This window comes from Prionailurus bengalensis, chromosome C2, assembly GCF_016509475.1.
Source record: "Prionailurus bengalensis isolate Pbe53 chromosome C2, Fcat_Pben_1.1_paternal_pri, whole genome shotgun sequence".
Lineage (NCBI taxonomy): Eukaryota > Metazoa > Chordata > Mammalia > Carnivora > Felidae > Prionailurus > Prionailurus bengalensis.
Window position 1 is genome coordinate 8831316 of NC_057350.1, and position 23210 is coordinate 8854525.

The 23210-nt window shown below is 55.7% G+C and overlaps 1 protein-coding gene and 1 long non-coding RNA gene across 2 annotated transcripts in view; one reads left to right on the plus strand and one right to left on the minus strand.

Moving 5' to 3' along the window:
- Positions 1 to 13839, minus strand: part of SIM2 (SIM bHLH transcription factor 2) — a 53190-nt gene extending 39351 nt beyond the window's left edge. The window contains exons 1-3 of the mRNA XM_043593629.1: positions 13655 to 13839; positions 4365 to 4447; positions 1178 to 1267 (exon numbers count right to left, since the gene is read on the minus strand). Coding sequence (XP_043449564.1) covers positions 1178 to 1267; positions 4365 to 4447; positions 13655 to 13829 — 348 coding nt within the window. The 5' untranslated portion in view covers positions 13830 to 13839. The remainder of the gene's footprint in view (positions 1 to 1177; positions 1268 to 4364; positions 4448 to 13654) is intronic.
- A 1896-nt stretch (positions 13840 to 15735) lies between these two features.
- On the plus strand, positions 15736 to 22989 carry LOC122491182. Its single transcript, XR_006299298.1, has 2 exons — positions 15736 to 20171; positions 22275 to 22989. It is a non-coding gene; the product is annotated as an uncharacterized LOC122491182 (long non-coding RNA).
- The last annotated feature ends 221 nt before the right edge of the window (positions 22990 to 23210 follow it).

The following is a 23210-nucleotide window of genomic DNA, read 5'->3' on the forward strand; positions in this document are numbered from 1 at the left end:
TCCTTGGGCGTGGATAAAGATGTATACACGTTGGAAGAGAAGACTGTAAACAAATAGCAAATTTTAAAAAATGCATCGGCAGAAAAAAGAAAAGGAATACACCAGATGCAGGCTTCCAAATTGGTAATTTTGTTTTTCAATGAAAAAACTCCAGCCACGTTAATTGGCATGTTTTATTTTGGCGTAACTACAGAGGGGGTCGGTGCAATACAGATTATTCATCTGCCTCCTGGGAGCCCATTTCCTGTATCTAATTAATTCTAGCGTGTCTTCAGTTGCGATGGACACAAGCACTCTGATACTTCACAATGTAAAGAAACATTTAGTCTCTGTATGTATAAAAAGTGTGACTTTTGGAACCACTATCCACGCTTATTAAATCAGAAATGTGAACGGCAACAATCAGTTAGACTCCTCCCCTCCCCCCACTGGGAGGAGCTCAGACAGCAGCCGAATTCTCCCCCAAACCCTTGGCTTGACGCAAATAGATAAAAGCTGTGTGCACCTCTTTCCTTTATGGGATGCACCCCCTTTTAGAAGACAGTTGCAGAAAAATCGGTAATATTTAAATGTTCTAAAGAAAACAGGACCTTGCTGAGCAAAACAGTAGTAAACTGAGTTTTATGAGTTTCTATCACAAGCATATAAAATGCTTTACTGAAACGACCACTGAACTGGAAAAACTCAGGAAAAATTACCCTGAATTCCATGTGAACACTCATAAATCTACACCCCCCCCCTTCTCTCTCCCCAAAGCACAGTCTGCATAAAATCCATGTTCGACATCAGTTTCCCTCTTGCTTTCATGGCAACTCACAATACCACGTGCCGACCAGCAAGCGTGGACTGGAAAATCTCCCTTTGTAAAGCTCTTGTTAGTGGCAGAGTGTTACTGCAGAAGCAGAGTCCAGGCTATCAGACAGAATCTCAGAACAAAGCTGACTGTTGCAAAGATCTACTGGTCATTAATCCCAAAGGAAAAAGAAAGTAAAACCTTCAAAATGCAACACGAAGAGCCCTGCGGGATGGCCTACGAAGATGATTTTGCAATTTCGGATTATTGCACACACAAAAGCAGACGCCTGAACAGAATCATTTTCAAGTTGGACAAGACTGTCAAGGTCCGCCAACACTGAATTCTGTATTTTGGTTGTACATAAAGTTAGGGAATACCTACCTGTGACAAGCCTAAATGTACAGAAGCTGTTTCCGATATATACATGATTTTGCCATCAGATGCTACCACGAAAACAAATCCGTCCAAAGTCTGTAAAAGAAAGTGCCAGAGTGAGAGGTGACAGTTCTACATCAGAGTTAAATCAAGTAATTGTGCCATCGCTGGAGTGGAGGAACATATAAAATATTATCATCAATACATATTTGTTCAATGCAAAATGGAGTGCAGGGACTGTGGGTTACAACGCTCAACGTGCAGTTCCCGGGACCAGGCTCTCAAATGCTTTTAAAGCACTTTAAAAACAATCTTACAGCCACATCACAAAAATCATGCAAAACATTTGAGAATTCCTAACGTGCTCAGTTTAAATGCAGTAGCTTTATTGTTTAGGGTTATTTTAGCACTTAGCACAAATCCGGACTTCTATGGTACTTAGGGGGAAACCTACCACTATATAGACCATTTTATGTCATAATTGGCAGTCCTTTATACCGCTAGGACATATGCTTTATTTGCCACAATTTTCTAGTTACCCCTAAGTACCATTTGAATAATAAATTCCGAACACTACCACTCCCCTGAAAATAAAATACCCGGTTATTTTAACAGACTATGTCTACAGAATTAACTACTTAGAATTTGCAAGAGATCAAATAACCTTTGCAAAATTCAAGGAGAAAAAGTAGCAATTTCTGAAAAATTAAAACTACCTAAATGATATTGCCTAGGTTGGCCAGCCCTCAAAAAAATAAAGTAAAATTTTAAGAGCTAATTAAGACAAATAAAAAGGTAATGATTATATTTATATGTGGCAAGGATAAAAAGACTAAATTATTTTTGAAAAAGGAAACTGCATTTTATTTACCCATTCATATTTTAGATCCAGAACCAAAGAAAAGCAATAAAGTTGGTGAAAGGTCCATACAACCCACAATGCTGCCCCCATAAAAAATATTCCAAATTAATTTCTGGCCACAAATTCTATTTTTACAGCATGTAATTGAAACCAGATTACCTTCGGTTTTGCTAAATCTGCCCCCTCTTTGGAGGGGGCCTAAAAAGAATGTAGTAGAAGTGAAACTTGAAAGATATCCTTACATTCTGTCGTCTCAAGTACAGTTTTACTGTAAAAATTCTTTGCCAACTCAACTATCATCGTCCCAACCTATGCTCAGGTTGAAATCCACATCTTGATTATAAGCCTTCCTTTCTCGTTCTGAACTCAGCTACAACATATTCTCCCAACTAAATTCCGTTTCAAAAATATAAAACATACTGCAATTTCTAAAGTTATAAACGTTTTGGCACATCTGCGCCCTTGTGCTTAGCTCCAAAATCATTGAAGAGATACATTTATTGAAACGGTATCTGACAGCCAGCCATGTGAGTAAAAGAAAAAGAAAAATCATCGTAATTAAATTCTGAAAGTTGCCAGCAGTAGCTAAAAAAATAATATCCTTAATGGAAAACGTTGGATATAGCTTCCCAGCTTCAGATTACCGAATTCTCTTGAATGTATGTTAACTGCAAACATGCCCATGCATACAGCATTCCGGCATTAAAGAAACGCACATCAGAGGCACCGAGGCGAGTTGACTTTGCCCGCCAGGTTTCCACGGGAGTTGTTCCTGGTGTTAGTGTTCACTTATACCATGTAGGAGTATCAAACAAGCAAAATACCGCGCACGGTGCTGGAAGCGAGCGAGGGGGTAGGCACAGGGCGCGGGAAAGACTCCAAGAGCGCCATTTCCCAGCCCAGGCTGCCACAACGTTTGCTTTATGCTATAAAAGCTTCAGGTTTCAAATATTCTCGGGATCCTCTCTTCCTCAGAGCATGCAAGGGGGCGGGCGGAAATCCCACCAGGACATTCAGGGAAAGGGGTTTTTAAAAGATCCGCTTTTTTCGAAATGCGGTGCTCTTGGCTGACTCGATGACCCAAGTCACTGCCTACTGTCGCCAACTTTTTTTTTCTTTTAAAGAAAACACGAAATAGAAGGTGGAAATGCAAAACAGCTCTTGGTGAGCATTTTTCGATGGCAGAGACAAATGACGGGTGGGGGGGGAATGAATCGGGTCGTTGATGAGGCTCTGTAAAGGGCATTTGAAAGATTCTGGGACACTAGGCGTTGCTGTCCCCACTCAGTGCCAGCTGCTGATTTGGAAATGGCCAGTCGTGTGCACGCTTACCCGGCCAGAGCTGTGGAGACCGCGAGTGAAATCCGAGGTCAGGAGCATTTTAGCAACCATGGACTGGATGATTCCGAGCTGGGGGCGCTAAGAATGACTCAGAGGCGGGGGGGGGGGGGGGGGGGGGGGGGGCCCTAAGCGGCTGACCACAAACCAAATAAGGGCTCCCTCTGTGACACCTGAGGCTGCACCAGGTTGTGACCTGCAGCGCTCAAGAGCTGGACGACTTGGGATGAACCAGGCCCCAGCACTTGCTGTGTGATCTCAGGCATGTTGCTTAACCTCTCTGTGCCTCGATTTCCTCCTTTATAAAAATGGAGCCAAAAATAGAACCTACTCTAGGTGGTGGTGACCCAGGATCACACAGTAAGACTTAAAACAGAATCTGGTCCGTAGTAAACTGCCAATAAATGCCAACCGTTAATATTCTATTATAGATGCTGTCTTTTTTTTTTTTTTCACCCCCTCCAAACATACACGACTGTCAAAGGCTTTAAAACTGCCACACTGGCTCAGAGCCCCGATTCATTCCTTCTTTGGCTCAGGCACCTGGCACACGTCTGGCACAGAGCAAGCGCTCCACAAAAGTTCGCTAAGGGAAGTAAGGTTGGAAAGAACCCTGCCTGCGACCACGGGCATCCTTAGGCCTAGGTCTCAAGGTCTAGTGAGTACTGAGGCTGGGAGACGGGATCAGATCACAGTGGGGCTGGCCCTAGGTTACTCCGGTTGAGCTGAGTCCTCCCCCAGTCCCGGCCTCCGGGGGGAAGCAAGGGGCAAGGGGGATCCATGGGGCGAATGGGGTCGTCAACTGCCTGGAGGTTCAGGAGCTGTCCCTTGCCTCTGGCGACCTCTGCATTCTGATGGTGTCCTATTGACCCACCTAGGGCTCCTTGGGGAGGGTCACCTTGAGACTGGGAGTGGGGGTAAGAAGGGAGCCCCACCCAGCATGGGTCAGAGCCTTAGGCCAAGGCGGCACTCCCCTCCGCAAGGAGGCTTTACCTGAAGCAAGTGTGATCCCAGCTCCTTGGCGACGCTGTCTAGGGGCCCTGTGCGGCTCGGCTGTCCCCATGCATCTCCTAAACCTGGATCCAGGAATAAAGCAAACGGGTCAACAGCAGCGCCGATCGACCGACCCCCACGCCAGACAGAGCACGGGGAACTTCTGCATCCGTGTCGGGCGCCGGGCGCCGACTGGAGTCCCGAGCGTCCCCCCCCCACCTCCCGCCACCTCCCCGGCCCCGCAGGTCGCTGTCTGTGTCCCTGCCATCGTCCCTTTGCTCTGGATTAAAGAGAAAGAAGGCCAGAGGAGATATTCCCGCCGAGGCCTTGGGTCCAAGCACCCCCAGTGCACGCTGAGCTCGCCAGACCCATAGCTCCCGTGGGTCGCCAACGTGCTCACGGCTCTGAAATTGCCGTTTTATTTGAAATGCCACAAAGTAATCTAATCTGCTTTGAAATTGGCCATCCTTGAAGCCAAACGGGGATATCGATTTGACCTGTAAATATTCCCCCAAGGACCCTCCCTCCCTTTGCTGAGTTGCCAGCAAACAGGCATTTTCCCAAAGGCAGAGAGGCCCAGACGAAAAAGACCTCACCGTCCAGGACGCAGCTCTTCCAGCATAGTACGTATAATACATATGATATGATACATATATTAACCTCACATAATCCCTCGGACTCCCCAGCCCCTGCAGGCACCTTGGGAGCCCCGACCCTCTTCCAATCCAAGTGCTCCAGCTTGGGAAGGGTTTGGGGGAGGTGGGTTTCCCGAGGGCCAGCTCCAAACATGCCAGAGGTCTGCGGGGGTATGGGCAGAAGGCGGTGGGAGCCCTGTAAGTACTCGAGGATTTCTGGAAGGTACCTGTTACCACATAATTAGGATGCCCCAGTTTTTAACCGCTCCCCCAAGGCCTCCTGCTTCTCCCCACCACCTCCTTGAAGGTCACCAGGGTTTCAGAAACCACACCAGGGGACAGGGGCCCTGCCCAGGGAAGCCTCCTCTCCTGTGTCTCCCGGCTCAGCTGCTGCGACCCCAGAAATCCCAGACTTTCGTCTGCATATTCGGGAGTGAGGAGGAAAGCCGGGTGACCTTGTGGAGCTAAGTGTTGCTCCCTGGAGTCCTGGTGTTGGGAGCCTGGCCTGCATCCGTCCAGTTAGGTCCAGTTAGCTCCACGCCCCGGCGAGAGGTGGCGAGGCCGGGAGTGCTGTCTCAGCCTGCGCCCTGTTCCCCCCAGCGGAGATGGGGGCTCCAGGCCCATTCCCGCGGTCCACCTGCCCCTTCTCCCCGGCAGCGACCCCCTGAGGGGTAAACTGTGGGTCCCATTGGGGGGGGGGATATGCCTCCCCTCCGCGCAGAACCGCAGGCCAGGCCGGAAGGCGGGACCAATCCCTGCCCGCCCGGCTGTGCACCGGGAGTGCGGGACTTGAAGCCAGAGCAGGACGCGCGGGTTGGGGAACCCTGCCTAGTCACGGTGAATTCAGGGACCATTCCTGGGACCACACAACTCCTCCAAACCCGCGGCGAGTGGATTGCCTGGAAAGTCGCCAGGTAGGCACTCTGGTCTCCCCCACTGTTCCCTTGGGTGTGGGGGCATCTCAGATTCTGGAGGCCTCCACCCCAAGCCCGAGGGAGCCTCGGGGCCCAAGACACCTAGGGAATCAGAGCCCCCCAACCCCCACAAAAGCTTTGGAGGCCCTTCCCAACAAACTCCGTCCCGCAACTAAAAAAGGAATGACCTTTAATTTCTCCTCCTGGGCTCTAGGGATTTGGGGTTTATCCTGGTCTCCTTGTAAGAAAGTGGGTAGTTTCATCATATCCTGATCCCCCCCGAAACGGGATCCCAGCACCTCAGTCTCCACCACGTGAACGGAGGTGTCTTCTGAACCCCAGGAAATCACTGTGCACTCACTTTCCCTCCCAAGGATTACCACGGTGACCACAGTACTAGGGAGCCACTGACTTTCACTAGCAGGTCCTTCCCTGCCCCCCCCGCACCCCCATCTATACAGATGGCTTGGTGGGGCCAACGTTTATTCCATTTAAGGAACCAAAATTTAAAAGCCCTGGGGCCTAAATGAAAGAAGAATTTAATAAAGACCCAGGAATCGTGATTTCTGAAAATGGACAACTGTGCCCAGGTAACTCTCCTTTACCCAACTCCTGGTTCCTTTCCCTGGTTTGCACCACACTGGCCTTGCCTGGCTCAGGGGGAAAAGTGAACTCGACCTCCCAGACAAGGCTTCTTGCAGTGTCTGCAGCCAGGTCACCTGGGGAAATCTGCACCTTCAGGAAAGGTGCAGACCCAGACCAGACTTCCCTGCCCAGCTCTCCCGAAAGCTGCATGGGCAGCTCTGGCCTGATATGCAAAAGTGCACTGGGTACACAGGACAGTTTTTCATATAATTCAAATACCCAGATACTTCAATAGAGCTTGTTCTCTTCTATCATTAGAATTTTTCCTGTAATTTCCTGACACCTCTGCCTTGCTGCTAGAATTTGGTCTGAATGCCCCTTCTGGACCTAGCCTGAGGTGGCAGGGCTAATGGACAGGTTCCCCTCACGCTTCTGTGCCCCCATGCCATCACAGCCAGCTCTTGCATTAGAAGCCTCTGTGGGTAAGGCACCTCTGTGGCCTAGGTTGACCTAGGACTCCTGATTTCAGCTCAGGTCATGCCCTCACCAAGATGGAGCCCCTTGTTGGGCTCTGCACTGTGCGTGCAGCCTGCTTGGGATTCTCTCTCTCCCTCTGCCTCTTCCCCACCTGCATGTGTGTGCCCTCTCTCTCTCTCTTTCTCTCTCTCTCTCTCTCAGGAAGGAACCTCTGTGGGTGAGGCCTTTCCACTCCACCCATAAAAATCTATCTAAGGTGGGCTGAATGTAGAGACTAAATAAGGTAAGGTTTGTAACAGCAATGAACATCTTGGTGCTGTAAAGCCATATACCCTGAAAAAGTAGGCGCTGGGCTCGTGGCCCTCATCTGGACCTAACAAAGGGCTTTATTTGTTGGAGAAATGAGGAGAGAAGGGTAAGACTGAGCTAAACTCCTACAAGGTTATCATCGGTTGGTGGTCTATCTCACCTGATCCTGGGAGCGCTCCCCACCTCCACTGACTGTGGGGGGAGCTGCCGGATGGAGGGGGTGGATCCCAAGCCTGGCCTGTGGTTCCCCTGTCAGGGTTTGCTGTCCCAATTGACCTACATGTGTCTGCAGGGGACTCCCTGCTACTAGGAACCCAGATGGCCAGGTCATGGAAGAGGAGGTCAGCCACTGGGTCAGAGGAAAAAGGACCCAGGAAACCCCTTTCTGCCACCCCTGGCCTCCGAGGGTTCGGGTTCGTGCATACCTACACTTGGTATTCACACTTGGTGGTCTGGCTGGCTCCCTTGCTGTTTGCCTTAAAACTTACCAGGCTCTCTTGCCACTGAAGCTATCTAAATATGGCCCCTCCTCTCTGAGTGCTCAGTCAGTCAGTCAACAAACAGCTGTTGAGCTGTGCAACCTCAGATAAAGGATCCAGAGTTTGGTAAGAACTCCCAGGATGGCCAGTTCTTGAAGGCAGCCTTGGGTATCTATCTAGAAGGTGACACAAACATTCCTCACAGGGATCTTGTGAAAACCAGGCAGGGTTAATAAGGGAATGCCTGACCCTGCCACCACCCGCCCACGGAGAGTTGGATCTGAGATTGAGAAAAATCCAGGACAGATTTTCTGGAGTCCCCAGGGGACACGCTGGGGGCTCACCTCCTTCTGCTCCCACTCCTGCGTTTAAGATGGCAGCTGGGCGGGTCTGGATGGTCGGATCTCCAGCAAGAGCCCTGACCTCTAACCTCTATTTTTTAACTCCAAAGCGGGGGTGGGGGGGGGTGGGGGGTGGTTGTGGAATTCAATGAGCTAAACCAGAGGGTGCTGACAAAGCCCTGGGTCCAGTGGAAGGCCTCGGTGGTACCAACGCCTTGGTCCAGCCTTCTCCTGCCTTTCCATTCCTTCCCTGCCTCCAGCTCTCTCCTCCTCCTTAGTCCCCCAGTTACCAGCGCCTTGCCAGAGAAAGAGGCGTGTTATTGGGGAGCACGGCCTCTTGCGAATCCGTGGACCATGTGAGGACACAAGGTTATGCTGGCTGACTGCAGACTACTCCAGAGTCCAGAAGGGTGTGTGTGTGTGGGGGGGGGGGGGGTGCTGAGGTGCTGCTCAGCTCCTCCACCGAGAGCCACCCTCCACCTCCGAACGCCGGGAGCGAACCAGTGACGCCCGTCACCCTGCGGGGGCGTTTACAACCGGCATTCGGAGCATTACCACCGGCGGGGCCCGCAGGCCCAGGGGCTCCGTCCTTGGCTACCGGGCGTCGCGCGCCTGGGCGAGGGGGTAACGGGGGGAGTACGAGCCCGGGCTCCCGCCTCGACTCTCCAGGGTAGCCCAGAGCTGGCACTGCCGCCTCGCTCGACTCCAGGACCCAGGAAACTGTCACGGTTCTGGGGTCCTCCACGCGCTTCCTCTGGCCTCGGAATGCTTCGTTCTCCCCGGGGTCCCCGGGAAGCCCGGCTTTGGGGCCCTTTTCCAAACCAACCGTCGCACACCGAGTCCAGGCATAGGGTTTGAAGGCGGGGGGTGGGTGGGGGCGCCCCGAGAAGGCCTCGCTGGGCCCGCCGGACGGGGAAGGGAGGGGGCTTCCAGCCCGGCCCCACCTGGCCGCCGGCCAAGTACGTGCTCAGACGCCCGACGGAAGGCCCGGGGCGCCCAGAGCTTCGCGCCGAGACCTCGGAGGCTGGGGCGCAGGCCCGGCCGCCGTCCGCACTGCGGAGCGCGCGTGGCCCCGCGCCGTCCAGTCCGGCTGCCCGTCCGCGCGCGCCCCAGAGCGCGCCGCCGCGGCCCGGGTTGTGCCCCCGGGGGACCCGAATGGGCGGCTGGCGCGCGCTCCATGTCCTGCCTCGAGCCTCCAAGGCCCCGCAGCCCGGAGTTCCTCCCCACTGCCCGCAGCCTCCTGCTCGGCGACGGGGAGCTCGCCCTCCCGGACCCCATGCGGAGAGGGTTGTAAAGTTCCACCTTATTCTAAAAAAAAAAAAAAAAAAAAAAAAAAAAGTCAGCTTTTTTTTTTTTTTTTTAATCTACATTATTCCAGGCTTCGGTAGAAAATGGGCTCGGATCTGTTGAAGTTTAGTTCAGCAAACCCTCTAAATCAAAGCGTTTCCATTCCCGACAACAATTTCCAGGCGTCTGCCTGAGTCTCAACCCAGACGCATTCCACCACGGTAATGATTCCGGGCTCAAACTCCCATTATTTTTGTGTGAGAATGACAATGTCGCACTCCCTTCCCCTGCTTCCACCCGCACTTGTCTAGAGTCTTCAGGTCTGGGAAAGGAGGAGGAGGGGCTCTGTTCTCGTTGCTATAGTCAGCCTCACTTTCCAGCTCCATTCCTAAGCTGGGACCACAGCAGCCCTTCGGGTCAGCTGTCTGTGCACAAGGGCCCACAAGGGACACCACCCTCTACCCCACTGCTGAGAGCGAAATCGGAATCCTGGCTCCTAAGAAGGAGCTTAACCAGCCACCGGATTGGCCTCGGAGCTTCTGTGGTTTTGACTCAGGCTTCCTGAGGCCCAACATACATCACCTGAAGGAGGAACTTGCCCTTCGTCCTGCCTGGCATGGCTACCATGCAGCTACGGCCAGGGAACAGCAGAGTTCCCCCACCCTGTGCCTCTGTGCTTCCAAAGCGCCCCCTCTCCTGAAGGGAAGGCCACAGTGCAAAGAGGGCAGGCAGACCCTGGGCCCCAGCATTTCCCTGAGCCCTGCGTGTACCAGGCCTTCCTAGCCACCGGTGAACACATTAAGTTTTCAATTCTGAGTCCCACTTCCAAAGCCAGCCTTGCTCTCCTGCCCTCTTCCCTGTCTACCTGCCACTTCTTAGCTGTTAAAGGGAAGAAGACGTTGGGGGCCCAGAAAATAACGGGTCTTCCAACTGCAGTGAGGCCCAGAGGTCCACACAGTGGGGCATTCTGCCATCTAAGCCACATCTGGCCCAGGCAACACCGTGAGCTCCCAGGAAGCAGTGACTGGAGTAAGAACCAGTTAGATTTCCACCTGCACTGCCTGGTTCCTCACACTTGATCCCAGGAAGCTTGCACAGCTATGGAGTTGCTGAAGGCCCATTTTTCAGACAAGGAGACCGAGGTCTAGTGGGGCCGCTTAACAGAGCAGAGCCTTGGAAGGGTTGTGAAAATTGCAGGCACTCCTAAGCTTGCAGTCTGACCTCCCTGGGGAGTGTCCACCTTGGCTCGCGTGGCCTGTTTCTGCCCCTAAGTGGAACTCTTCCGAGCTCCTCTATCTCTCCCCTGCCCCAGGTGGTCCCTGGATGAAAGGAGCCAAGGCCAACGGCCTCGGGCCTAGGGAGAGAACAGGCGCTGGCCGCGGGCACAGCAGCCACCGCCCCACCGGCGCTCGCCCTTGCTGTGGGACCCTGGGAAAGGTCCGCCCCTCCCTGGCTGCAATTTTCCCAGGGACGAAGGGTTAATCGGCGATGCCAGTGGCTTCTTTGGATTTTCTTGTTCATTTTCTAGCTTGGCCTCTAGATCCTTCTTCACCGGGGATTCCGCTTGCTCCGGGGGTATGGAACAGTGGTTTCACTCGGCAACTTTCCGTCCGCAGTCGAGAGTCGGGGCAGATCCGGGAGTTGCCGCCGCAGCCCCGCAAGACTGCCTTGGCCCTAAACCTCCCTGATGCCGACGCCCGGATCCCCTCGGCTCCTCCAGGCCTGATTCCATTCCCCCCCCCCCCCGCCCCCGCCCCCAGCGCAGACCCAGGCTCGAGAACAGAGGCTAAATCAATTACGGCGCGGCTTCCGCAGGCCGCCCTTCGGAGCTACCGGAGTGGTGAGCAAGTTATTTTGCATAATTGAGGTCTCTCTAAACCCGTCTTTCTCGGCTCAGGCACCCAGCTTCACAACTCCGTGACCCAGACAGACTTGAGGGGAGCCGGGCCACCTCCCAGAGCTCCAGGCCCAGGGCCTCCACGTCCACCCTCCAGGCAGGCCCCCGGCTCCCTGCTTCGGCCCTGCAGGGGGGCCCGGGGCACATCACCCCCTCCTTCCTTCGCCTATCAATCTAGACCGTAGATTCAGGGCCATTTGCAAAACCGTAGGACCAAACAACTCCCTCCGACCGCTCTGGGAGTTCCAAGTGCGCTACCCAACAAAGCACAAGGGCCTGGTGCTCTGAGTCCTGGACCCCCAGCTAGCCCACCCCTGCAAAGGGCTCGGGGCCAAGTAATTCTGGGCCCAAATGGCTGGAGACTCACTTCCCAGAGTTAGAACACCCAGATCTAGTTTAAATATCTGCAGAAGCAGTACACCCACCACTTCCCAATTTTTAGCAAGCTTTCCTGGAAATGCTCCAAACAATAAATGGCTTACAATTAGTCCTCTTTCTCCAGGCCTCTCTTTCTAACTAATTTCTGGCTTACTCGAAATCGCTGGTAACAAACTACTTAATATTCCGATCCTGGCTTCTCATGTGTTTCCCTCCATTGGGGAAGTGATAGGAGCCAGGGTCCTGTCCTGTCTCCACACCTGCTGGTATTGTGCAGATTAAGAAAGGGCTCACTCGGAAAAAAATACATAAATTTTGAAAAGAAAGAAACGAAGAAAAACAACGGCTCACCACCACTCCTTCCCCGGGTGGGAAGGAGACCTGGCCCTCATAAAACGTATTTCTCTTTTAATTTTCAGTGAAATCTCAGCCATAGAGGAATCTATTTCTCCGGTGGAGAGGTCACCCTTGGGCAGACTGAGAGCGACCACCCGCTAGACAGCTCCCAGTAGGAGCTTGAGTGGGGGCCCCTCGGTATACCGGGGTTGGAAAAGGAAAGGTGTGTCGACCGGTGCGGAGGCACAGGTCACTGGCTCCCGCACCAGGGAGGAAAGCCCTGGAGGCTTGGAGCCCCAGCTGGGAGGCAAGGGCTAAGCCGGGCTACTGCTTCCGTGGCCCCTGGATCCCCCGCCCGCTGTCTGCAGGGTGCAGGGCTGCAGGTCACGATGGCCGACAGGCCCCCTGAGCTCCACTGGGGAGCTAGTGTGAAGTGTGGCTCCAGACCCAGAGCCAATTACATGTAACAGGCTTTGGGGCCACCAACACAGAGGTCAAGCTTACCGACTCCTGGTCGATCGCTTGGCCCGGCACTGCCTTAACGGAAGCACCCTGTGCCCACAGGACACCTGTCGCTGCACTGCAGCCACTCTCTGGTGTCCTGCCGCTGAAGTGGTCTCTACTCCCCCACCGGCTTCTGGGGCTCCACAGCCCTACCGGCTCCTCAGTCCTGCCCAACAGGTCCCCGTGCAGAGTGTCCCGGCCAAGTGTCAGGATCTCTCACGCCAGGCTGCAGGCAACCCTGGCTGGGGACAGAGCCACTGAAAGGCGATCGGTTCAGAAGCACCGGGACACCAGAAGGAATGCTGTGGTGACCAGGCCTCCATGGCCCTGCTTCTCAGAAGTGCCCAGCCTGGCAGCCATGGTCACCCGCAGGCCATGTGCTAGCAGGGAATGCTGGCCGTCACACCAGGAGTCTGCTGGACCCAAGGGTCCTGGTGACCCGTGTCCACCATGGCACCTGCCCCTCCGGGTTTATAATTCCAATCAGGAAAAGACTAAGCTCAGGCCTGCCTGCCATGTTCGTACTATTTGCCCCTCTCTCCTGTGGGAGGTGGGGTGGGGGTTCGGCTCACCTACTTTCGGTATCTCCTACCCTGCTCTGCCCAGCCCTCCCCCTACCCCCACACCCCCCCCCCCAGGGGAGGTGAGCAAAGTAGATGCAGCTCCAGAGTCCCAAATCTAAGGCCCCCGGCCTCAAACAAGTGCCCTGCTTACAGCCAGGGCCTTCCGGGCCTAGGCCTCTGGGTGCACTCTGCTCTCTCTCAGGCCAGGATCAGCAAGTACGTCTTATCCCCGGTCGGGGTGCACACACTTCCCCTCCGCGGAAAGAGAGCAAGTAATGAAAGAAGGACAAAATAAAAGGGAATTAAAGAAATGAAAGAAAAGACAAGAAGGGAGGCAGGAAAACCAGAATAGGCTAGCATGCTCACAGAACAATTCCTGGTTCACCTGGCCCACGCTTGGACCAGAAGATGGCCCGGTTCACCCGGCGACAAGTCCTGTCTCCTCTCTCCAGCAGGAGCCGAGGCTCCCCGCGCGGCCTCCCCCAAACGCGCTGGCACTGGCCCTCCAAGCCAGCTCCAGATCCCCGCTTGGGCCGAGGCTGCCGGGCTCGCCCAGCCCTCTCGGCCGCCCACCTGCGGCCTCACCTTCGGGGAAGACGGCCCGCATCTTCAGGTAGCTGGTGGTGAGTCGGATGATAGACGCCTTGTCCAGCTGCGAGGTGATGGCCGACGGCAGCGGGAGCAGCTTGGCCAGCTCATAAAACTCGCCATTTTCCTTCTCCCTCCTGGTCTTGGCCGCATTCTTGGACTTCTCCTTCATCGCGCCTCGGCTCCGGGCATATTAGACCCAGCCGTGCTCCAGGCCCGCGGAGCCTCGCTCCGGCTGCAGCGGCGGGGATGGGGAAGGGGCCTCCGAGGTCCAGGTGAGTCTGGGGCACCGCCCGGGGCAGGTGCGCGCGGCCGGCCTGGGGCACCGAGTAGCCTCTCCACAGCCGCTGGGCCCCGGAGCTCCGCGCGACCCAGCGGCGCCGCTCCGCGCTCCGCCGCCCCGGGCGCAGCCTCCCCCGGGCTGGACTGTCCCGCGGTGCCCTGAGCCCGACTTCCCGCTCGCTTCTGCTCGCTCTTCCTTTCTCTCTCCTAGTCTCCCGCGCCTCGGCTTTCCTTGGGGGGTGGAGAGCGGCCAGCGAGGAGGCAGCGGTGCCGCTCAGTCCTTGGCCGAGTGTTCGTACCCGCTGCCGCGAGGCCCCTCCGGACTGGAGGGCGGCATGGGCGGCGGCGGCCGCGGAGCCATGGAGCAGGAGGGGAGCGAAGGGGAGCTGGGGCGGAGGCGGCTGGGGCCCTGCCCGGGCGCGCTCTCCTGCCCTCCCTGGCCGTTCCCTTTGCCTGGAGACGCGGCGCCCGGAGCCCGCGATGTGTCGCGAGCCGCAGCAGCTCCGCGGTCCACGTGCGACCGAGCCGCGTTTGTTTATGGCGGACCCGCCTTCGGGCGGAGCACTCGGCAGCCGCGGCCCTGGGAGGGGGGCGGGAGGGGGGGAGGGACCGCGGCGGGGGCGGGGGCGGCGAATCTCGCCTCCCGACCCCGCCGCGGCCCCGGAGTCACAGGCGCGCCTCCGCGTCGCTGCCTCCAGGGACTCTCCCAGGAGAGGCCCGCGCGCTCCCGGCCTCGAGGAAGTTGCGGTGAGTGCACACGGCGCGCGGTGGGGACCGGCTCCTGCGAGCGGGTCGCGGGACCTGGGCGCTCGGAAGGGCGGCGGGGAGGGGCGAGGGAGGGAGGGAAGTGGGGGAGTGATGCCTAGACCACCCCCGTTGCTCCCCGACCGGTCCTGGGCGCGCGTGGCCGAGGGGAGGCGGATGGACCCGCTGGCCAGTGCCGTTCCGGGGTGGACCCAATCCTCCGAGCCCGCGCTGGTCCCGCGCCCTCACCTCCGCACTTTGCAGGGCCGAGGGCCAAAAGGGGGGGGAGCCCCGAAAGGAAGACCCCCCCCCCAATCTCAGGAAAGGGAGGGAGAGAGAGGCTCGGAAGTGACCTTTCTGCCCTTTCTCTCCCCGAAACACGAGAGCGAAAGAAGATCGGTGCTTTCCCCGGAGGGGCTGGAGGCCGCGGGGACGCGCGGGCCAGACGAAAGGAGGGGACCGGGAGCTGCGCCTAGCGGCCAGGCCTCGCCCAGGGTGGCGGCGGGAACAGGGCCCGACACTACCCATTCCCGCAGCCGGGCTCGGCGCAGCCGGAATTTCGGGGAATCGCGGCTGGGGCGGGTGCTTCAGGCCGGGGGGTCTGCGAGCGGGAGACCTCGAGCGAGCGTTGGCGGGGACCAGGGTGGTGGGCCGGGGGGCAGCTGGAGTAGGGAGGAGCAGTCGGAGAGGCGGCCGTGGGGCGTCCCGGTGCTTTCCCTCAGGACCGCACTGGACCGCAAGAGTCCTCTTGCCCACCCCCACGCCACCCCCGCAGCTCCGCTCCTGTGACCCCGAAGGGCCCTCCTCCAATCCGGGTCGCGACGGGCGCACAGACGCGCACCGTTCTAGCAGTTTGAACGCCCAGGCTACCGTGCGGACGCGCGCGCTGGGAGGTGCCAGCTTCCCCCGCACGTGGGGTCAGAGGGCAGCTGCAGTGGACGCAGGGCACCGGGTCTTGCGGGTCCCTCGGCCGCGTGCCGCAGACTACCCGGCTATGGGGCCCCTGATTTTGAGGTCGGGTCGGGGAGGAGACACGCCAGGGCCTCGGGGCTCCGCAGCTGGGATCTCCGTTTCTGGTGCCACCTCTCTCCCTCCAGGCCCTTGGAGGAGCCAGCTGCTCCACGCACCCACTGACCCGGGACCCGCCTCCTTCCCCCCGCGCCTGGGGGGGGGGGGGCGGCGGGCAAACCGCCACCAACTCTGCAGCGGGCGCCTCTGACCATCTCTAGGAGTCCCTTTGAAGGTCAGAGGTGCGACAACGTTGAATGCGCCTTAGCTCCCTTGGTGGGCAAGACAGCGTGCGCACACTCCAGCTGTGCCCGCACCTGCCCCGCGCCCTGCCGGAGCCACAGGTGGCCTTGCCAGCGGGGCCGGCGCTCGGAAGCCACTGAGAAGCGCGAATTTCGGAGTTGGTGCCCCCCACCCCCGCAACGCGGAGCTCAGCACTTTCCCTTGGGGTTTTGGATCTAGGAGCAAATTCCGGTTTCCAGCAGTGCGTGCGGAGGAGTCCGGGCGGCCGCGAGCGGTGAGGATACGCAGTACCCGAGCGCAGGGCGCCGGCCCGCTTCCCTGCCCTGGATCTCGCGCCTGACTGCGCAGTTGTCGTCTTGTGGCTTCCCGGAGAAGGGGCTCCGCGAGGTAGGGACTGCCGGTCGAACCCCGCCGCAGCCAGCGGCAGGCCGCCTGTGAGTGCGCTCCGGCACCTCCCTGGCTCCGGGAGGATTTAACGCTTTCCTCACCCCCACGATTTCCGATCCTCAGTTACGGACCCGGGAGAATTACTCCGGGACTTGAAAGGGATTACTCGGATCGCCGAAACACCGCTAAGTGGAAGTGGGAGAACCCAACAAGTAACAAGAACAGAAACTTTCCTTAAACCAGATTTCCCGGATTTTGCGGGAAAGTGTACTTGAGATCTAGTTATCTTATCTTCACGGCGGCAGCCGCTGTTCTCCGATCCGCAGAACAGGTTCGAATCTCGGGGCTTGAGCGGTAGCATTACGGGGCGTTTGAAGTGCGGGTGTAGGACACTTCAGTCCCTAAAGCCTAACTCAGCAGACTCCCAGGCGGGCATCGTAATTCCCCCCAACACACATCCAGTCAAGATACACACACACGCGCGCGCGCGCGTGTGTCCCTCGCGTATCCCCATCCCCGGAAGTGCCCAGGTGCTCGGAGGCAGACCTCGAAGTTTCCCAGGTGGGAAGAATAGTGGTGTCAGCGTGGAATAGTGAAGGAAGAACGTTCCCCACCACCCCGTGTGTGCCCTGTGGGATCTGTTCCAGAGTTCTTTTTACTGGACAAAGCCTGGGACCCCTGTTACACTTAGAAAGGGCACCCACAGGCTCTGTGTACAAGTGGGAAAAACACTGAAGACGTGCTAGTTAGACTGACCCACTGGTTGGGACACCTGCGGCATGCCCCTTGCTCCAGGGCTCCTGTGCCGGGAGTACCTCCTGGTCTATGCTTTGGGGCTGAATCCAGCTGCCTCGCCCAGAGTATGGAGTCCGGCCTGCAGGGGAGAAGTAATAGCTGCACGAAGGACCCTGAAGTCCAGGCATCATTCACAAACAGCAGTTCCCCTGCTGGCCTGGAAGGAGCCTGCAGAATGTACAATGAAGAGAAGCTGGGGGCAGGAAGAGGACAGGTGGGAAGCCGCCCCCCCCCCACATTGAGGTCAGCAGGCTTCGGGATCACCGCCAGTTCGCCAGGCGCCCCCACTCCCAGTCCTGGTTCTCAGGCTTTGGCTCACGGAGGTGCACCAACACGCCTTTACGCACCCCCCCACCTCTTAGAAAGTTTCCATTAGGAAACCGATCTGGAAGACATTGAGGCCCCAAGAGGAAAGGGGCGGGCCCAGGCCGCCCCACATCTGCTTGGATTTTCCGCTTCAGATGCTCCGCAACTGTTTTTCCCCAGGCCGCGCCCCGCGCCTACCTGAGGCCCATCCCCCGCGGAAACCGACTTTCGAGTGAGATCAAGGGGAAACTCGCAGATGTTCTACCGGGGATGGGGCTCCCGGAGAGGCTGCCGCAGTGGCAGAAGAGGATCAGAGACTTTGTCACTAAGGATGTGGGGGCCGGAGGAAAAGTCCTCCCGTCCCTAGCACTAGATTCGGGGGAGAGGGTAGCGGCCCTCTGAAGTGGTGTCTGAGGAGGACTTCAACCACTGAAGCAAAACGAGACAATAGAAAATCCAGGACTACGGCCATTCCAATCTATCCGATTTCCAAGCAAGATACAGTTACTGCAGAAGGTCCCACGAGCATCTAGCATCGCGTCTAGGACTATCACGGCTGGGAGGCGTTTTTGGTCTGAGCTGTCCGAAAGAGTACTTCGATTTTTCCGCTCCTTTCCTTGGGTAAGCCCCATGGAGACAGCATCAACTTTTCCTGGAGTCATTGCTACTCTCAGAAAGGATCAGCCGACAGTTACAATACCACTGCTGGTTGTTTAAAAGAAATTAGAGGTAGCCAGAGCAATTTCCTAGTGATTCCAGTCCTCCAGAGGTCTAGACAGTAACTGGTCCTGCTCACGTATTTCCAAGGAGAGGAAGAAAAGTTTATCTCTTTGGGTTTTTTTTTTTTTAAATAAATTTCTTTCACTGGAAGTTACTCCGTTGGAGAAAGCATTTGCTTTCAGCTGGGTGGGCAGTAACTTGGGCAGATCCGCCCTTGTGTATCGGGTCCAGGGACCCCCTTCCTGGCTGAGTATTTGGCCCTCCGTGTGGTGCCTCAGGCATAATTTTGGGGCCGGGGGCAAGAGAAGGAGGCACTCCAACGTGAGGCTGTGGGGGCTAATTTGCATCTTCTGGGCTCCTATCTGGGCCTGCTGTAAGTACTCTGTTCTCTGGGATTTTGAAAAGACCACAGTCCTTTTCTTCAGACTCAGTTATCTAGGACGACTTTGGGTTCTGAGACTGGAGTCTGGAGGCCTCAGGTGGAGGCAGTGCTTCCTGACCTAGGAAGCGAGTAGCTACTGTCTATTTATTCAGGGGAACCAAAACCAGTGCCACTGGTAATTAATTGTAGTGATTAGCAAAGTCCCTGAGCATGGGCCACAGGGAGCCAGGGAAGCTGCATCAGATTTGGATGGAAGAAGGCCACTCTTTTCTTCTACTTTTACCTGTGGGTGAGGGGGTAGCCCCTCCTTGGCACTTCCCTTCCCTGTCTCCCCAGCCGGGCCCCACTTTCTCTCCATTCTCTGAAAAGAGGTGGGGAGGACTTGGGCGTGCCCCTCCCAATGCACTCAGACTTCCAGTGTTCTCCAGGGAGGGGCTCAAGCAGGGCCCAGAGCTCTGGATCCGAGCTCAGGGACAGGAAGGGATCCTTGGCGGGAGAGAGAGAGAGAGAGAGAGGGAGGGAGGGAGGAGCTGAGCGACCTCCCCCAGGACCCAGCAGCCTGAAGCCTCCACTGTTCTCTTTTCACAGAAAAAGATCACAAGATCACAGTTCTGGGAAGAGATTGCACGTCGTCTCCCCTGCAAAGCCATCGCTTTTCGCCTCCAGCTAGTTGGGGGTCGTGCCTGGAAACCTTTGAGCTGGAGGAGTCTTACTAGTCCGGCGTGCGCCCAAATTCCTCAATGGTTATACCAATTATATACCGCCTTGAAATCTGAAAATCAGTTCGTTCATTAACAACTGCCCTGAAACCGCCTTTCAAAAACATCAACCAAAATTTTCCCCTAAAGAAAAAAAAAAAAAAACGAAAGAAATCTTATCCACCAGAGATAAATATTTCTGCACATCAAAGAGCACAAACCTGATGGGCTTAATTTTTTTTTTTTCTAGCAGGCCTTTGATATAAGGCTGACTACAGACCAGGGTTAATAAGTACTTTGAGGACATAAACTCGTTTCATTTAATTAATACAACGGGGTTGTTTGCAAAGCAAAGCAAATATTGGGGAACCTTCCCCCTAATCGAAACAAATCTGTAAAGAGAGGTATGCTAGTTTATTCGTGGTTCGGTAGAGAGAGTGAGAGAAAGGCCCGCGGGCCGGCGGGCGGGCTGGACTAGCCCCCTCCAGCCTGCCCTGGGCACGCGAGGCCGCCCCGGCCCGGGGTGTGAGTGTTTTACTGCTCTGCGAAGATTTTTTTTCTTTTCTTGCAGCGGCCGGCGTGGTAGGCGGGTTTCCCAAGAGGTGTGTGTCCAGGAAAACACTCTTCCCTCCACGGAGGAGAAAGAGGCGACGCCCACGGCAAAGAGCAGTCCGGCGTCGGGGTTCTGGACGCGCCAAAGCCGGACTTCGGATCTGAGCGGCCGCGGGCCCAAGCCGGCGTGGAGACGTCACCGCATCTGGCCAGGCAGGGAGGCGGTGGCAGGACCCCTCCTCTCCAACTGTCCCTACCCTGCACCGAAGCCCGGCTTTGGGAGCTGCGGGCCACACCCGGAGACACCGGCGGCCGGAGAGGGCCAAGAGTCAGGCTTCTCCGACGCTACAGGTCTTCTTAATTCTGCGGAAAGGACTTGGGACTCCTACTCACCGCGGTGGGTGCGGACTCAGGAAGAGTTAGTTGTAGACAGTTTGCGGCGGCGTCCCGCTTCTTTCGCGCGCAAAGTCTCCGGGCGGCCCCGCGTGGTTAGAAACGCGGCGTGCGCAGGTTGGCGGAAGGGGGCGCAAGGCGCACGGCCGCCAGAGGGGCTCGATCAGCGAGAAGAGTTGAAGGCTCAGCGAGCGCTGGCAGATCAGAGCGCACGGGGTGGTGGTGGGAGTCAGTACACTCAGGGATTGGGGGGGGGGTGCGGTGCGCACGGAGGGGGCGCACTGTACGCGGAGCGGGAGGTGCAAGAGCGCGCGGGGGCGCAGTGTACTGGCGGGTGGGCCTCGGTTCGCCCGGGGGCCGGGGGCGCGCGGCACGCTGGGGCGCGTGCGGTTGTGTGTGCTGGGAGGTGTGCGTGACGCTCCCGTGCCTGCTTGAGGCAGTCAAGGCATCATCCCCGCCCTGGCACCGGCAGCGGGTGCACACCTCCACCCTACCCACTCGGGTTGCTCGGCCTCCACTCTGTCCCTCCCTCCTCCCAGATTCTTTCCACGCGAGAAGTGAGGACCAGAGGGAGATGGGGCGCACGGGAGGCCTGCGGGAGAGGACAGACCCGGTGCCGTTGGGTGAGGGATATCTGGTGGGAAGTAAAGGCTGGTGCTTTCATCTGGGCCTCTCCAAAGCCCCGCAGACCGCTCCCAGCTCCCGCGCATTTCTTCCGGCTCCGCAGTCAAATTCTCTTGCCGGCGGCACAGCCTTGTTGGTGGGAGGCCCCCCGTGGTCCGGGACTGGTGACCCCCACTGTCGCTTGCCCTCGTTTAACTGCCCCAAGACAGAATTCCTTTTAGATGCTAGAGAAGAATCTTCTGGAGGAGAAGGCACGGGGTAAAACACGTTTTCATATAAAACTAATGACTAAAAATTAGCAATTTTTCTCAATCCAAGAATATTTTCCTTGGCAAAAGCATCGGTTAGCTGATAAACTAGTTACAAGGCAGATTCAAATTGTGTGGCTGATGAATATTTTTAACCGCCAACTCCAGCACTGGCTTCGTTTTTTGGAGGGCAGAAACAAGCTAATCCTGGTTATTGCGCTAATGCTCTTTCCGCCAGGCGGATGTGGACAAAGACATGATTTAATCTTACTATGGAATACTCTGTGCCTCTCTCTCTCTCTTTCTCTCTCTCTCTCTCTCACACACACACAGATGCGCACACACACACACACACACACACACACACAGAAGATTTTGAACCAGGCGGGTGAGCCCTTGGGCACCTTCCGTGCTGGCTGTGCAGATTTGCACATTCAGGGGTCACTTCTGGTTTCCTTCATTATGAGAGGGGTGGTCAGGGCGCCTGTGTGACTCAGTGGAATTGTGCAGGTGCTACTCTGCTCCCAAGGTCAAGGCCAATTAAACCGGTTAATCACGGTGGTGTGAGAGACCTAGTTTCAACTTCGCTTTAATTTTATCTTTTTTTTTTTTTTTTTTTTTTTAATGTAAGCTCTTTGCCCAAGGTGGGGCTTGAACTCAGGACACCAAGATCAAAAGTTCCGTGCTCTACCAACTCAGCCAGGCGGGTGTCCACGCAATCTTCCTGTTAATTTTGGAGAAGCGCTACCAATCACCCGCCCCTGCCCGGGGCGTGGGGGTGGGGACGAGAGAGGTGGATACTTGGAAGAGTTTATTGAGAAATCTAACTTTAGAATAAGTGCAAGCAAGTACGGGGTAAGGAAGGGCCCAGAGGCGAATGGCAACGGCAGGGTTGGATCATGGTAGTCGATGACTCGCTTAGCGAGGCCACAGGCACCGTTTTCCACTTGTTTGGGAAGTGTCAGCACTGTAGGGGCACAAGTGACGGCCCCAAACCCCCTTTAAGCACTTTAAATAAGGGAGTGGACACTGCAAAGCTCATATGCGACTGGGTTTTACTTCCTGGGTAGTTGGGAGGCCAGGGAGGGAAAAGATTCACGCCGTTATTAACCATGCACAAATAATCTTCGTGTTTATTGAAGCCTACTTAAGATAACTGACCAGAAAACACCTCCCTGTTTCAGCAACATCAAGGGTGCTCCACTGAAAGCTAATGAGTTTGTATTTCTGTTTAGCCTGATGTCTACACCACGGTTTTGGAGAAGCTGTCAACTCCGACAAACGAAAGAGCTGAAGGAAGCCAGGGGAGCCGCACCTGCCAACACCGCTGAAGCCCCGGGGCCGACCCCTCCCTGTCTGTTCTTTAAGGGTGCTTGGACTTTACTTGATCCTTTGAGGTCCAGCAGTTGGACTATCTGAGCGTAAGTTCCCGAAATGGAAATTCGCACTCACTATCTTGCACAAATATTTTAATTTCTGAATGGCCTGGACTGAGCCAGGAGGCAAGGCTCCTTTGTGCCATAGCCATTGCGAATCCTGAAAAAGCTGCAACCCTTCAGCTGAGAGTGGAAAGACAATGCTTTAGACACCCAGAGAAAATTCCCAGCTAGAAAGAAAGAGAGGAAAAAGCTCCAAGTGTAGTTAGAAAACTCATATTTGTACAAAAATCCTTTGAGCCTTATTTGACAGTGAATGTCTTTTTCCAGTTTTGTTTGTTCTTGAATCTCTCAGCAACCTTTTGCCTGCATGACTCTTGAGATTCGTTCCCAGCAAAGGTGACTGATGGATCTTTTAGGAATTCATGCTTTCAAGTTGATTTTCCGTGTTGGTCATCGAAGCTGCTTCACTTTAGATACTTTATGGGATGTTCATGAAGGGAACTGGGGGGTGAGATTTCTCAGAGTGTCTCTAAAGACATTATTCATAATTAAAACAAATGATGCATGGAAATCACCAGAAAAATTATGGCAAGTAATGTTCAAACATGTTTTCAGGCCATGTGGAATAAATAAAATCATTAAGGGCTGGCTGGGTAATGTGACCTCCCAGCTTTATTCTGTGCCCGGATGACCTGATAGAGATTCGTAGATGTGACGGAAGCATCTGGGATGGGAGCCAAAGAACATCAGTGCTTTCTCCAGGTATTTTGTGTATTGATAATGAAAGTTAGA